The 15,959-nt window shown below is 41.6% G+C and overlaps 1 protein-coding gene across 5 annotated transcripts in view; it reads right to left on the reverse strand.

The window, feature by feature from the left end:
- Window positions 1–3,983: 3,983 nt before the first annotated feature.
- The window catches only part of CAMSAP1 (calmodulin regulated spectrin associated protein 1), a 34,665-nt gene continuing 22,689 nt past the window's right edge, over window positions 3,984–15,959 (reverse strand). For all 5 annotated transcript variants that reach the window (XM_064676677.1, XM_064676676.1, XM_064676675.1 and 2 more), the window contains 13 exons: window positions 15,092–15,233; window positions 14,272–14,411; window positions 14,076–14,172; window positions 13,456–13,633; window positions 12,524–12,618; window positions 12,066–12,150; window positions 9,261–11,697; window positions 7,812–7,948; window positions 7,514–7,722; window positions 7,325–7,427; window positions 6,864–6,979; window positions 6,520–6,638; window positions 3,984–6,227 (listed from right to left, as the gene is read on the reverse strand). In XM_064676677.1, coding sequence (XP_064532747.1) covers window positions 5,925–6,227; window positions 6,520–6,638; window positions 6,864–6,979; window positions 7,325–7,427; window positions 7,514–7,722; window positions 7,812–7,948; window positions 9,261–11,697; window positions 12,066–12,150; window positions 12,524–12,618; window positions 13,456–13,633; window positions 14,076–14,172; window positions 14,272–14,411; window positions 15,092–15,233 — 4,161 coding nt within the window. In that variant the 3' untranslated portion in view covers window positions 3,984–5,924. The remainder of the gene's footprint in view (window positions 6,228–6,519; window positions 6,639–6,863; window positions 6,980–7,324; window positions 7,428–7,513; window positions 7,723–7,811; window positions 7,949–9,260; window positions 11,698–12,065; window positions 12,151–12,523; window positions 12,619–13,455; window positions 13,634–14,075; window positions 14,173–14,271; window positions 14,412–15,091; window positions 15,234–15,959) is intronic.

A 15,959-nucleotide genomic window follows, 5' to 3' on the forward strand; every position in this document is an offset into this window, starting at 1 on the left:
TCCAGGCTGCAGAACAGGATTTAATATAATGTACAAAGGGCCTTCTGAGCTTCCCAGCAGTGGGTTCTTCATCTTGCTGCATCTTTTCCTCTTGCTTCGCCTTCCACAGCAACAGACTCAGTAAAAGAAGAGGAAACAACACTGGAAAATGAAAAAAAAAATCCATTTAAAACTCTGCCCCAACTGGGAAAAAAAATTAAGCTTCTAACACTGGAAACTTCTTGTGTAAGAGAAAAATATTACTAAAATTACATTAGTAAAATATTACTAAAATTACATTAAAAATCGTGGTGCTGATGGGGGTGGGAAATAAAAAGGAAAGCAAATCAGGGAAGGATTTTTTATTATTATTATTTTGCTGTAAATTTGGAATTTCGAGTTATTCCCTGGAAGACAAAGAGCAGGAAGAAATGGGGATTTTCTCTGCCAAGGTTTCCACGTGAAGCCAAGGTAATTCTGGGAGATTTGGTTGCTTCAACCCCTTCTTCCCAGTGCCTCATTTGAGCAGGAACAAATGCTGTATATTGAATTTTTAATCATCCCTTTTAATCAGTTTAAGACACTTCCCCAGAGGTTTTGTTGTTTGGTTTTTTTTCTCCCCCTCCTAAAATAAATATGTTCTTTCTGAACGAGTTCAGAGGGATGGAGCAAAAAAACTCTTGACAGGATTTCAAGACCGAGATGAAAGTAAATTTATATTTGGCACAGATAAGGAAATAAATTCAGCCTGTAATTTTTACAACAGGAATGTGCCCATGGTGAGCACTCAGAGGGAAGGAAAGGGCATAAAATGAGTCTTTCCATTTCTGGAATTTATCTTTGTGCCATCCAGGCTGTGTTTGACGTAATTCAATTATATTTAATATCATTTCAGGGACTGAATTGTATTTCTGTCACTTATTCTCTCCAAATATTGAGGAACTCTCTGTCTGGGGACAAGAACAGCTGATTGTGAGATTTGGGAGCATTTATGAACTGGAAAAAAAAAAACAAAAACAAACACATCCCAAAAAGCAGCATTTAAGAATTAAATCAAGAAATTTAATTAAGAAATTAAGAAATCTTTTCACTTAATTTGACCTCCACCCAAGAAGGGACATTCCTGGAGGAATCTTCCCATCCCTGTAGGAATCTCCCCATCCAAGGTTTTTAAATGTGGTTTATTTTTCCCAGGAGAGTTGAACTTATCACTTGGAAGAGAAGAGCAAAAAAATGCACCTTTTCAACTCTCACTGGAAACTGGAAATCTTCAACCCCCCCAAAAAACCAGAACGAGCCTCAAAGCACCTGCAAGAGAAAGCTCAGAACCCTCAGGGAAATATTTTCTTTTTTATATATTTTTATATTGACAATGTTGCCAAACAAAATAAAAGAAAAAAATTGATTTTTTTTTTTTTTTTTACTTACTACACAATAAGAGAAGTCCAGTGTCTGAGCAGTGATCTCAAATTAATTGGGGAATATATTTATTTTCATGGTGTGAAAGTTCCTCTTGTAATTCTGGTGTGTTTGTCCTGATGATTTATGGGAGATTTATGTGTTTTTTATCAAAAAACAAGTTAAATTCACCCTTTTCTTAGTTCCTGAAGCATGTGAGAGAGGTGGATTAATCAAAAATAAGCTTCATGTTGTGCCCTCTCACGGTGGACAGTCTCTTATGATACAACTTTGGCTGCTGCAAAAAAGCTAAATTCATCCCTGGAAATTTTAAATATCTCATCATATAAATGTAACAACAAAATAATTACAGAGGTGAGAATAAATAATTTTTTTTCTCCTGTTTTTATTACTCAGGTTTCGTATATATAATTAACCAACAGAACATCTGCTCAACTTGAGGACAAGAATTCCAATTTTTTGGCTTTAATGATGTATTTTAGACATCTGAAAATACCTCTGAGTGGACCACGGGAATATTCCCATTTCCAACTGGCCTGGAGAAGGTTCTATAAAAGTTTTCACTTACCAGAAGCACAGAAAAACACCCCCCCAAAATCCTTCAGAGGTTTCTTCAGTTCTGCAGCAAAAAAATGGTATAAAAATCTCCCCAAAATCTTCTTTCTGGAGTGATGTCCTTCATGCAAAGGCTGAATTTGCAGATTTGGCAGATCCTGAGCCCCAAAATCATCCCCTGGGACTCCCCCCCTGCATCCCCCTCACCTGCTTACAATTAATTCCATTTGAACCCCTAATTAACTGCAAACCAGTTAATAAAGCTAATAAAATAAATAAAGCTAATAAAGTTAATAAAATAATAACAATCCACATCCCCAAGGAGTGGTGCTTTCCAGGTGTGGTCAGCAGGTACCAAATTCCAGGACCTGAGGGAAGATGACACATCTTGTTTAAACAATAAATTAAATAAAATATTTAATGGGGGGGGGGGTTGGGGTGTTCTGACACTGCCTCTGTGATCAGTTCTGAAGGTTTGTTGGAGGGAAAAAGCAAATGAAAAGGCAAATTTAATTCCTGAGAGCTCATTCGTGTTATTTTTACTTTAAATTACAGCTTTAAACAGGTTGTAGGAAGTGAAAACTCCAGATTTCTACATCAACTCCCCAGTGCAGTGAGGACAAAAATCAGATTTATTTTCTTTGCACACTCAACCTTTCCAGCAGCCCCACTGTAGCTTTATTAAGGTGTTAAAAATAAGGCAGTATTTTCCAAATTAAGATTATTCTTGAACTCTTCCTCCAGCAGAGCAGGATGAAAATGAGACAAGGACACGTCAACTACAAACACAAAGAGCAGGTGGAACACACAGACTGATGGATGAGAGCTTGAGAAAAAGAAATTGCACTTAAAAGCACTTTAAAGATGTACATTCTTGTATTTGTTACGTGGGAGAAACTAATTAAAAAAAAATCAAGAGAGGTCAGAGGCAGAGCTCCCACTTTCTGCTCCTCCAGGAAGCACAACCAGAACCTCTGGGAGCAGCTGGAAGCTGGTTTTTTATCCAGAGGGAACAACCCCTGGCTCCAACTAATCCTGGGGAAAACCAAGCTCAACAAACAGCTTAAGCTGCAAGTCACCCAATTAATTCTATTTATCTACAGCTGATAATTCTATTTCTCCAGGGAGGGAACAGGTAATTCCCACCCATTTCACTGTCAGGGGATTTTATTTACACTCTGCTCTCCAGTGGCTCTGGAAGGACAAAATCCTGTGTTCTCAGCAGTGACATCAGCAAATCATCACAATTCTCCCCTCACAGATCACCTCATTATTCCTACAGGTGGTTTTTTCAGTCATTAAAAGTGAGGGGTTGAGTATGATGTCACTGAAGCCACAGTCAGAAATCCTCTGCCTTCAGAATTCCATAAAATCAACCCCAAAATCAGCACTAACAAAGCTCTGGAGTCACAGTCCTACAACCACGTTTTCCCCTGAGCTGAGACCCAGCAGTGAACACACCCTCAAGTGGAAATTTGGAATTATCCAAAAACTTTCTGTAGGAAAATACATCATTCTCCCTTCCACAAAACACTGTTTGCCTCCACATTCCCTGCACATTCACCCACAAATTCTATCCTGTTCTTACAAGCTCCTCTCTCTCTCCCTGTGTTCAGACTAGTACACTTTATTCCTTGCCAAGGTATTTCAGATTAATGGGGTTTTTTTGATAAGTAAATTAAAACTCAAGATTAAATTTTAGGTAATTAGAAAATCACCAAAATTCTGCCACTGACTACACAGATCAAACACCAGCAGCCAAATTCAAGAGTCTGAAGATTGATGAAATAAATCCTTACAAGGAAATAAACCCCTAAACTACTTCCCAGTTTTCTGAAAGCCTTTTTTTTGTTCCAGTTCTTGCACACTGCAAGCAGGGTCAGGAGAAATAAGCTCTGGTCATAAAGTTATTAAAGCTCCTCCCAGGTGAAGCTTTACTGAACAGAACAGCACATCTTTAAAGCATTATTAGTTCTTTGAGGGGATGAAGTGTCACACCAACAAAAGTACACATGAAATAAAAAGGGAAATCAGTTAATGATTTTTATTAAATTTCAGTGTTTCATAAAATAAATATGGTTTATAATATCAAACAGTGAGAAATAAAGCACAAGCATGGAAAGCATGGTAACAAAAGTTACACTCATGACGGTGTTTAATACTCAGCACTTTAGAAACCATAAAGCCTTTTAATTATTTACAAGCAGCAAACTATCCAACATCATTTACAAAGTTGCAGCAGCCTAGTCAGGGAGTACTGGAGGGGGGAAAAACCATGGAGAGACCACACTGGAAGCCCTTCACTTTGCCCTACCTACCCAGCCCTTCATTCCGTCCCTAATTCCCACCAGGTACAGAACTCTCTGTAATTCCATTATCTCAGGGGTTCATAATTACACTGTCTGGAGTCCAGAGCTCATCTCGAGGATGGTCCAGGGCCTTTTGCACTCCAGAGACCTGGATTCAAGTAACACTTCAAATAAAAGTAAACATGTGCAAACCAAAGCCAGAACCTCCCTGACCCCACAGGGGGACGTGTCGGACCCACGGAGGAGCAGATTAAATTAGGGAATTGCTACAGGAACCTACTTGGAAACCAGCTGGGGCCAAGGATGAGACATGGGAGGATTAAAAATAAAAAAAAAAAAAAAAAGAGAGAGAAAAAAAAATAATAAAAAAAAAAGGAACTGCAAATATACCCTGTTACCACAGACAAAAATTTAATCTGCTGAAACACAAAGACTTTTAAGGTCATAACTCAAGATTTAATATTTCAACATGAAAAGAAATCCAAGCCATTCGACTTATTTGGGCTTTTGAAACAAATGCAAATGTCTCTGTTTAAAAATTGTTTTCAAATGAGAAAAACAAATCAATATATATTAATATATCACCCAAAATAAAAAACATAACACACTCTTCATTGTAGAGCATGCTGCTCATTCAGAATAAAGACAGGACAAAGAAAGTAGAATTACATTTCATGATGTAATAAAAACATTAAAATCTGTGATCATTAAGTGCACCATCGTACAGGAGTAGCGTGCTCAGAGTGGAAATGTTCTATACCTACCAGAATCCACCTTTATTAAAGCAAACAAATCTTTAGGACACTACCTGAAACTGAAATCAGTAACCACTGTGCTGCATTGCCTTAAGTTGCAGTCAGGCACGTTCCAGCTATAGCACCTGTTATGCCTCTTCATGATTGTATTCCAGAGATCTTTACATCTGTGAACAATTATTTTATTATTTATTTTTTTTTTAGAAAAAGACTGGCTTTTGCAATCCTTGCAATGCTTATCCTAAACAGATACTGCAAGTAAACTCTGTTCTGAGCAGCACGAGTTGGGGCTTTTTTTTTTTTTTTGCCTTTTTTTTTTTTCAGAAATCTGAGAGCTGGACTTAACGTTGGCAGTAGATACAGTACAACAACTGGATGTATTAAACAGTTCCTCCAAAAAAAGTCTGAAAGGAAGATTTCCCTAAAGACTGTTTAAAAAAAAAAACAACCAACCAAACCAAACCCAAAGCACTTCACCCGAGATCTGTTCAATCCTCCTACCGAAGCTCGGAGCTCGCCAACTTTTGAGAAGGACAGGAAAAAAAAGGAGGGAATGAGGTGGAGAGGAGAGAGAATTAAATTATTCCCAATTTGTACCGATGAAAAGCTTCAAGTAAAAGGAAATCCACTTGTTAAAGATCTTGCTACATGCACAGTCCCTCGTCAGCCGAAAGCCACAGTAGTTATAGCATTGGGTGTAACAGCAGATTGATCATTCATAAAAAAACACTGGCAAACGTTCCTTCATCCTCAAGAACTCGCACCCACGGTTTCTGTCCCCGAAGCTTCTTAAAAAGTGTTTATGGTTCTGCACATCTCATACCCAACGGGAGGAGAATGGTAAACACGTCTTCTCTTGCCGCGCTCCCAAGCGAGCAGATCCTTGTCCCCGGCAGATCCCGCCCTGTCATTTCCGAGTCTGGCTCTTCTTTGGCACCGCGGGTCGCTTGGCCTGCCACAAGTGGTTGTGGATGGTCAGGGCGTCCACGCTCACCGACATGGTTTTGGCTGGGATCACGTTAAACTGTTTTCTGTCCGAGCTGTACTTATAGAGTTTGTCAATCATCTTCTTGGTGATGCTCTTTGGCCCCGTTCCTGTCAGCTTGTAGATCTCCTCCGTGTCGGGGTAGTAGCAGTAAAGTGCTCGGAACTGGCAGCCGGCGTCGCGGAACAGAATGATGTAGTGGTTGGCATCACATTTTTCTAGTTCCTGCATTAAAAAAAATGAGGAAAATTCCCACATTATGCCCAGCTTCAAGCTTGCACTTAGAGCTAAATGGCTGTTCTCAGTAACTCTGATTTTCAGTCCTTTTATAAACTTAAAAGGGGAACTGTAAATATGGGATCGTGTTTTCCACAAGGCCCACAGTCATGGGAAGTAAAGGATCCTCCAGTACAGGCATTTTTTAAGAAATTAAATTCATACAACACACCAGTGGGATTACAGAATTAGCATTACAGACACATTTGATTGTGAGTGCATTAATAATTTTCGTGTTTACCTCTAATATTGAATTCTTATGTGGTTCATTCACTTTTCCAGCAAGACAGCAGTGAGATATAGCATTGTGAATAATAGGCTTGTTGGATTTGCTGCTGGGCTCCTTAAATAATTTTGGACCTAGGGAAGATAAACAAGTAGAAATTATTTGTCCTGCATCTATGAACATTAACATTTTCATTCATAGTGAAAAAGACCCTTGGTTTTTTCCAGAATGATTGACTTTTAGAGGTATTAAACAGAACAAAATACACCTGGCAACTCCTCACAATAACAGTCAGATCAAACACACCACAGGGTTTTCTGACCTGGGATTCATAACAAACAAACAAACAAACCAGGCACCTGTGTATTCTGCCACTGAAGCAATAGAAGAAGCTGTGGAAGCATTTTCCCAGTCTCTCTCTGTGTTCCTGCTGGGATTTCTGCTCAGAATGGGTAAGGACTCCATTGATTCAACTCTGGGAGGGAGATAAATAAAAAAATTATATGCCAAGATTTTGGGGTTTGTCCCTCTAATCTCACATTAACTCAGCAGCTGCTGGCCCTGACTGGAACAGGTTATTCTCCCTTGTCCTCCCCAGAACACTCTGATTCTCCCTGTGAGGTATCAAAGCAAAACTCTGACTCCTCCAGGAGAAAACAGAACAAAATTGCAAGTCTGTACAGAACACTGGGGTTGGCAGCCACATAAAATAGATGAATTCACCAATCACTGTGTGCCAGTGAGCTGCAGCAGGCAGCACTGAAGCCCAACACTACTCCCCAGCACAGGAAGCAAGGAATGAAGTGCAGCCTGGCTGTACCTCTGCGAGGGGGTGCCACCGGAGTGAACACTTTCAGGCTCAGTTGTTGCTGCTGAGGCCAAAGACAGACTGGAACCAGATTGAGCACTGCTCAAATTATCAGCTGCAAAACAGAAGAGAAAGTGTCAGGCACGTTCTGTTAGAGCACATCTGGAGGCTCGGCGAGAGCAAACAACCCCAGAGCCTTACGTGTGGAAGAACACTTTGTCCCTGAATCACTGTAAGACTCTTCACGATGGACCGACTTCGGCCTGGGTTTTTTGGGCTTTGATTTGGGCTTTCCAAGCCCTTGCTCCTCCAAGATTTGCTGCTGTTTTTTCCTTAGATATTCCTGCTTGATAAGTTCCCTTCGGGCCTTCTCCTCCTCTTTCCGTATCCGGTCCTCCTCAGCTTTGCGACTGCAAAGCAAACACACCGGAATATTCAACGTGTAACGGTTTCCTCATCCTAAAGATAAAAAGAAATATTCTTTTCTAAGTATCATTACCGAGCTTCATCTCTTTTCTGTTCCACCTCAGCCTCCAGCTGCTGTTTCCGGATCCGAGCCTCCTCGGCTTTGCGCTGCTGCTTCAGCAGGAACGCCGCGCGTTTCTTGGCCAACTCATCCTCTGCCTTCTGCTCATCCTGCAAAATCCAAAGGGATGCAGAGTTTTAGGGAACAGAAGACAATATGTGAAGCTGGACAGCACAGGATTTCCTCAAATCTCCCTGGAATCCTCAGCAAACATAAGCTACTACTTTTGAAAATCTTTACACAGAACCTTTCGTTGCTCAAGAAGAATTTAAGAGACATTTTCAGTGTTCCCTTAAGGCTGTGAGGAGAAAAAAAAGAGGCTCATCTTACTCTGACTTGTTTTTAAGCATGTTTAAAGATCACAAAACCTTCTAGGACTGCCAAGTACAATGCAACTATCACGTGGGTTGGGATGGATGGCACAGATAGCCCAGTGGAATCATAATGAGTCAACTTTAATCACATTATAAATAAAACCCAGAAGTTCAATTCACTGAGATTGAGACAGCCTAGTTTGACCTTCTTGAAAGAGAAATGAAAAGCATCATCATGTCAGCACATTTGGGGTATTTACAATGATCACTAATTAAGCTAAGCACAAATTAAGACACTAAATGTTCTGAGACCAGTTCTGACCTCGGTGGAAGGAGCAGAAATATTATTTAAAGAACATCCAACGTAAGAAATACCACTGTACTAAAACCACAACAGCTTAACAACAACCCTTCCCCAAGCCAGATTCAGGTGTGAAATCAGAATAATTATTTAAATTTAATACTTATTCATCATGAGCCATTACAGGACAAAACCAAAAGCTGCATGAAAACCAGGCATTTCTTCCACTGAAGATTCTAATTTTTCACTTGCTTGCATCTACAGCCATACAAGTGAATCCTCCATTAGAGCCCTTGACTTTCAGGCTGCTCAAAATCAGAGAAATTTGGGTGCAAATGCCAAAAAAAATCCCTAGTTCAGCCTCCCAACTCCCTGACAAGTGCCTCAGTCTGCTCAGCAGGCTTTGACTGGATACCTGTGTTCTGTCAGAATGGTTTCTTTCAGCTGAAACAGGTTCACAGGATGCTGAGATTTCAAAATGGTAAATTCCTCCCTTGCATTCTGTGATTCTTTTTTTTTTCAAGTATTTACAACATGTTTTCTGTCTCTCAGACAGAAAAAAGAACTCAAGGAAACAGAAGAAAATCAAGGTTATTTCTGGTTCCTAGTAAAGTGAAAAAGCACCAGGATTTCATACATTAAATCAAAAACTTTTTTTCCCACAAGTAATTGTTTTCCAATGCAGCTTTTTTTATATCCAAATATTGCAACCAGTGTGTGCAGTGTTCCACCAGAATGAAGTGGGCAACAACAGTCCTTGTGCTGGGTGAGGAACAGCAACCAAAGAGAGAGAGGTAACATATTTACCTTGAAGAAAAAGCCCACACCAGACTTCTGATCACCTTCACTGATCAGATCCGTGGAGCTGTCCTGGTTTTCAAGTTCTCCTTCATCTGGAGCTTTTAAGTCAGACAAGTCCACTTCAATGAGGTTGGCCTTGCTCCTCAGTGGCTCCTCCACCGGGACGTTCTCTTTGCCCGAGCCATCGGAAGAATTCAGCCCTGTTTCCTTGAAGCTGTTGTTCACCTCCTGGCTCATTTCAGACAGAATATTTGCATCTTTGGAGGTGGAGAGGACAAGTGCCCTTTGATTGCTCTCGTCATGAAGTCTATAGGTATCAAAGAAACACTTCTCTTGAGAGCCACTTCCAAGGTCAGGACTCCCTTCCAAGCCGATTTCCGTGGGTGTCTTTGCCAAGCTGTTGGGTGGGAATGGTCTTAAATGGGGTAGGTTTTCTAGACTTGGTGTTGGGGTTTTAACTCGTGTTGAGTTTTGCTGTCTGTCTTTAGGGACTTTGAGATCAGTTGGTCTTCCTGACCGAGGAGTCCTCCCTTGGCCAAACCGGGGTGGTTTCCGCAGGCTGTTCATTCCAGTTGGAGACAGGGGCTCCACAAAGTGAATCGAAGGCTTTACCTTTTGGTCCTGAGAGTTACTTCTGGTTCCTGGTGATGGCACTGTTGGAGATTTCATAAGCAGCTCCTGTTGCTGGGAAATCTTTAGGATGGCCTGCTGAAGGGTGCTGATTGTTTCATTCAGTTTTTCAATAGAAAGATCACATTCATTTATGTCCACCTCGGTCACGTTGTCTTCTAGGAGGGCGACAGAAATAATTTTACTCTTTTCCAGATCATGTATAGCAGCAGAGTCTTTTGGTTTGTGTTGCTCAGCAAAAGCCAGGCTTTCCTGCATTTTGACTTTTGCCACTTCTTGAGAATCGCTGAGCATTTCTTCTCTCTCCTCCTCTTTCCCAAGAAACTCCTCAGGTTTGGAACCCAAAGAAACTTCATCTAAGTCTTCCCCGTTGTGCCGAGCATACTCTTTTGCAAAATGTTCTGGTTTAAGGGGTTGTGGGCCATCAGGAGACTTTCCTTTTTTAACAACATGCAGGAAAGCTGCCTTGCCCAACTTTAGTCTCTGCCTTGCTGATAAGGCTTCCATCTTCTTCTTCTGAGCTTCTATGGCCCGGCGTTTCTCTTCCAGCTGCATGTGGAGCTGCACCAACTCCGAAGCCAAAAGATTAACGTTATCTTTGTTCTGTCTGCTGGGGCTTTGCTCTCGCTTCTGTTTCCACGTGGTCAGTGGTGCTGGGCAGCTCTCTGACCCATCTGGTGTGGTCTTCTGGGAGCTGCTCGTGCTGGACTTGGTCTCGTAGCTGTTGAGCCTCTGCAGCTTCCGCTCAGCGAAGCTGGTCATGCGGACGCTCCCGCTGGCCACGGACACGCTGCTCACCTGGGAGATGGTGCTCAGGCAGGGGCTGGAGCGCCCACTGGCATCATCCTTGTCCTCGTGCTCCTTCACCTTCATGTCCTCTTGCAGTTTTGCAGATTCTTCCTCTCCAATGTACTTAGTGACTATGGGATGGTCACCCATGGCCATCAAATCCTGCTCAGTGTCTTCCATGTCCAAGAGATCCGACTCCGAGTCCTGTCTCACCATAGTCCAGGTCGTGTCCTGCCCGTGCAAACTGAGGCCTTTCACATAACTTACATTGACTTTGCTCGTTACCTCATCATCAGGTTTAGCAGCATGAAGAAAGAATCCTCCAGTGGACACCTCCTGAGAGGAAGGATCTAAACTGCTACTGGCCAAAGGTCTGGAAGCTTCTAAACCTGCTTCCCCCAGGGCCACTGGATCTGCAGTACTGGGATCTGCAGCTGGAGTGAAATCAGAGCTAGAAATGGGAGTAAAAGTCCTATTGAGGTCGTGCTCACCATGACTGCTCGGCGCTTTCTTGCGGCCCAAAGGCAAGTGTCCTTCATTTAACCTCTTGGTTACAAAACTCCTTTGTTTCCCCTCCCCACACTCATCCTCCTTGTTGATGATCTGTTTCTCCTTGGCTGGTTTCAGAACCGCGGGCATTAAGGGCTCCAGGTAAAAGCTCTCTGGTTTGCTGTCCGAGGTGTCGCTGTTGGTTTTTGGGGACCAGGCTGATGTCACTATGCTGGGCACCCTGGCTGGTGGGTTCTGCACCTCGAGGTCACCACGGTTTGGCCTCTCCTCAGATCTGATAATTGCAATGAGCTCTTCATCTTCATCCTCCATCTCCACGTTGTTCAGCAAGCTCTTCCCGTTGGCTTTCACTGCCGGAGGGTGGGGCTGATTTTTTGGGGTTACATTGACAATGTTTGAAGCCAGGCTGTCCTTGCTGATGGATCTGGCCAGGCTGATGCTGTCACCAGACCCGGGGTCCACATCAGTGCTGGCAGAATGATGAAGAGCAAACGGTGTTGGCTGAGACAGAGGCCTAGAAAAGATAAGAACAGTCTGCTGACACTCAAGCCCAACAAGTTATAATTTGTTGAATTAAAGATCATGATTCAGAGAGCTAAAATTTTTGCTTTATTTTAAAAATGCATCCTGTGTGAAGTGACACAGGCAGCAACACCAGGCAGCAACTTCAGATATTTCCACTTTCAAGAGTGCTTCCTGAAAATCATGTCTGATGGATTTTCAATACAAATCTAAAATCAGTCAGCTCTGAAAATGCACATTAAAAGAAAACAAAAATCAAAATTAAGTGGCTGTCAGTCCAGTTCTAAGGCAGTGATACCACAGTACTACAATCAGATTATGTCCTTGGGCAATACTGTAATACCTAAGGGCCTCTCTTACCTGGGTTTCTTCTCTGGCCATGCAAGAATTGCCCCTCGTGGCTGCCCGTCCATGCGGGTCAGAGAATTCGAACGATGCCGCTGCCCTGAAATGGTTTGTGAATTGATAACAGTTTTAAAATGGTCTTCAAACCAGCACACTCACATTATTTAACAGTAAACACAATAACAGGACTGACTCCTTCCCCAACAGATGGCAGCAGCAAACAGATTTGCTGCAGCTGCAACCACAGACACAGTCAAAGCCTAAAAAAATTAAAATCCAGTAAGTTTCTTAAAAGATCTTGACAATCTTTTAATGCAAACAAAGATGATTTAATCAGACTCAACATTCTCACCACTTGGGTGACTACAGGTTTAATTTGACTTCAAATCACCCACATAAATGAGCTTGTATTTTTATTATTTTATTGACATTGATGATCACTCAGTTGAAACACAAATTCAAGGTGGACTTACCAGGGCTGTCTTCTCCCTGTAAAGATTTTTGTTGCTTTTGCCTCAAAGGGAGCAGTGGATGGGAAGGGCTAAAGGCAGGGCTTCCTCCTTTGCCACTGATTCAGAAAAGCAAAAATTCATTACTACAAGATTTTTTTTCTATAATGAGAAAAATTATATAGTTATGAAGTTACAACTGGTAATAGTTACTTCCATCCTCTTTAAAACATAATAATGTATCTTTAATTTTAAAGAAGTTACTTAAAGAGAAGAAAAGGTTTTCATATGTAACTACACAAAGGTAAACCTATTACCTGACATTAAACTAAGTTTATGAGCACATTATATTTAAAATGTTGCTTATGTAAATAGCAAATTAGAGACAAAGGCTGAAATAACTTCTTGGTTGCTACCAAATTTAGGTGAGCTGAAAAACCTTGTCATTAACCTTCCTGCACATCAGATCAGGTTTGTTTTCATAGAATCACAGACTGGTTTGGGTTGGAAGGGATCTTAAAGATCATCCAGTTCCACCCCCTGCCATGGGCAGGGACACCTCCCACTGTCCCAGGTTGTTCCAAGCCCCATCCAACCTGGCTTTGGACACTTCCAGGGATGGGGCAGCCACAGCTTCTCTGGGCAACCTGTGCCAGGGCCTCCCCACCCTCACAGGGAAGAATTTCTTCCTAATATCCAACCCAGTTTTAATATTTCCCCTTTTTTCCAAACCAGAAGCCAGACTAAGAGCTTCTGCCAGGCACCTGCAGGGGCTTATTGGCATTGGCCAAAGAACAACAGCACAAAGTGTTTCTGTGAACTTGAGAACTGAGGCTGTTTTAAAGACCGACTGCAACTCAAATCCGCTCAGTTTGCAGCAAAACGACAACACGAGGCAGGAATTGAAGATGAATTGAAGATAAATTGAAGCTAAAACATCATGAGGACACACTTACAGGTACTCAGGCTCCTCGGGGTGCAGGTAGTACCTGCTGCAGGCCTCAGGGGCTGTCTGGGCCGAGGGCTGCAGCTCTGCTGGGCTGGGACTGGCAGGACTGGCCATGAAACTGCGCTTGGTGGCGTTGGAGATGGGGACAGGGGGGCGGCTGCTCTTCTGCTGCATCACTGCTTTGACTGGGACATATTTTTACAACATTCATTTACATTATTTACAACTCACACCGGCCATTAAAATGACAAAACAGGACAGGAAGCTTTCAAATTGCAGTATATTAGAGAGCAAACCTTACAACACAATGCTAAAATAAAACCGCCAGTATTAAAAATGTGTATTTTCTAGTGACCTTAATGGGAACAAAGTTTCAAATAAATAATTAAGTAGTGGGTTCAGAGGAAAATTTTACCTGTTCAAAAATTACCCATTCAAAAAAATTAGAACTCAAGTGGATGTAAGACTAACTTTCCTTCTGTTTTTACTGCTTTCAGAGAACCCCAGCATGAATAAACTTCGGGTAGAAAGCAAGTTTTGAAGGAAACATCACCAGGCAACAGTTTCATTGCATTGTAAGTATTTTTTAAGTAACATACTAACATTTATCAATGGTTAAAAACTTACCATCTTTTATTTCCTGAATATCTCTGGGTTGGACAAAGTCTGGTTTGACATTCTCAAACCACCAGAAGAGTTCTGCAATGAACACCATGACGTTAGGCTGGAACAGAGAAGAAGGGAAATTACACCTCACAATAACAAACCACTCCTGATTTACCCCTGTTTTATTGAAAGAGATGTCCTTTGCTATGTTTCTTACCTTCAAAACCAAAGGAGCATAGAGCATGTCCTCCAAGGTGAGGTAAAAGCATTTGTTCAGGTACTCATTTGAGAATTCTCTCAGGAGTTGGATGTTATAGAGGCTGTCTGCAATTGATGTCACCTCCTTCAAACAGATATCTGGGAAGGGGAGAGGGAGGAGGAAATTATGGCAGAGAACACAGAGGATGACAAAACACAGAAGCAATTAAAACCAGACATCTTGATTTGCATCTAACAAAATGTTGCTCCTAGGATTCACCCTCCTGAAAACACCTGGGAGCTCTGCAAGGTACAACATATGTGGGAATTTAAAAACCAACACAAAATGTTGATCTGAAGAAGTGAATGCAAGAAGGAAAATAAATTATTAAAAAAAACCCACCACATTTTCTGGGGAAGAGAACACATGTTTGCAATGCTGAGAGTGACAATTGCTGAAGATTGGGAGGAACTATTTTAAAATCTAGATTTTAAAATGTCAAGCTATGCACTCCTACAGAAAAACTATCAGCTAACACTAGTGGACATGTGTGTTCCTTTTTTTTTGGCCTATTAAAAACCAGCTCAGTTATTTGAGCAAAGAAAGCCATCTCACCCAAATCTATAAAAGAAAGGATTATTTTTGTAGCTTATAATATACAGGGCACAGTCTTCTAAATACACTAAGTAAAAAAACTGATGCAGATTCTATATGTGCTTTGACTCTGACTTGCCATATTCCACTACTGTGTTGCATTTTTATTTGATAATGTATTTCTAGTTCAGCTTTCAAAGATTTAATTTATTTTTTTCCCCCTGGAAACTTTTATTTTACATACCATCCAGTTTCATTTGCTCTGGACAATAATAGTGTATCACAGCTAGAAGAGCAGCACCATCACTGCCATCCTTCATCAGATCCTCCAGCAAAGGGAAGTAAGGTAATTGTCTGCTGGAGAGATGGTCCCGTCGGTAACGCACCTGCCAAGAGAAAACAGGGGTTCACATGATGCTGAAGATGCAAAAAGACAAGAGAAAAAAGGCCAAAAAAAGGCATTTTTGTTAAGCATTGAAACCTCTTTTCAGTGGATCCTTTATAGCATCTGCTCCAATCAAACCAGCTGACAAGGGTGTGCTTTTCTCTCCCTGGAAGCCAATTCTGAGGAATATGGTGCTTCCTTTTAATCCCAGAATGGTTTGGGTTGGAAGGGACCTTAAGGTCATCCAGTCCAAGGCCCTGCAATGGGCAGGGAACCTTCCACTAGACCAGGTTGCTCATCTACCTTCAGTCTCCTCGTGTCTGGGAGCAATCCATGCTGCTGGATTCCTCACTTCATTCACACATTGTAATTCATTATAACCAATTGAAGTCAAAATCTTCCCCACAGATGCATGAAAGCAGCAGATCCAAAGAAAGAGACATGGATAACTACATGAAAACACTTAAAGCTTGGGCAAACCAAACCAAAACACAGTAAAAAATAATTCAGATGAGCTGGTGATCTCTCATACATTACCCACATCCACGGACAGCAAAGTTGAGAATCAGAACACGGCAAAGCAGACAAAAATAAAACCCATGGCCTTTTCCAAAATGGTCAGAGAGAGGAGCAAGGAGGGCTTGATGTGAACAGCAAAACTCTCCATGATTTACCACAAATCCAAATCAAACTCTTTGGCAAACCACCCCCTGCCCTCGGGGGGTCT

This window comes from Pseudopipra pipra, chromosome 20, assembly GCF_036250125.1.
Source record: "Pseudopipra pipra isolate bDixPip1 chromosome 20, bDixPip1.hap1, whole genome shotgun sequence".
NCBI lineage: Eukaryota > Metazoa > Chordata > Aves > Passeriformes > Pipridae > Pseudopipra > Pseudopipra pipra.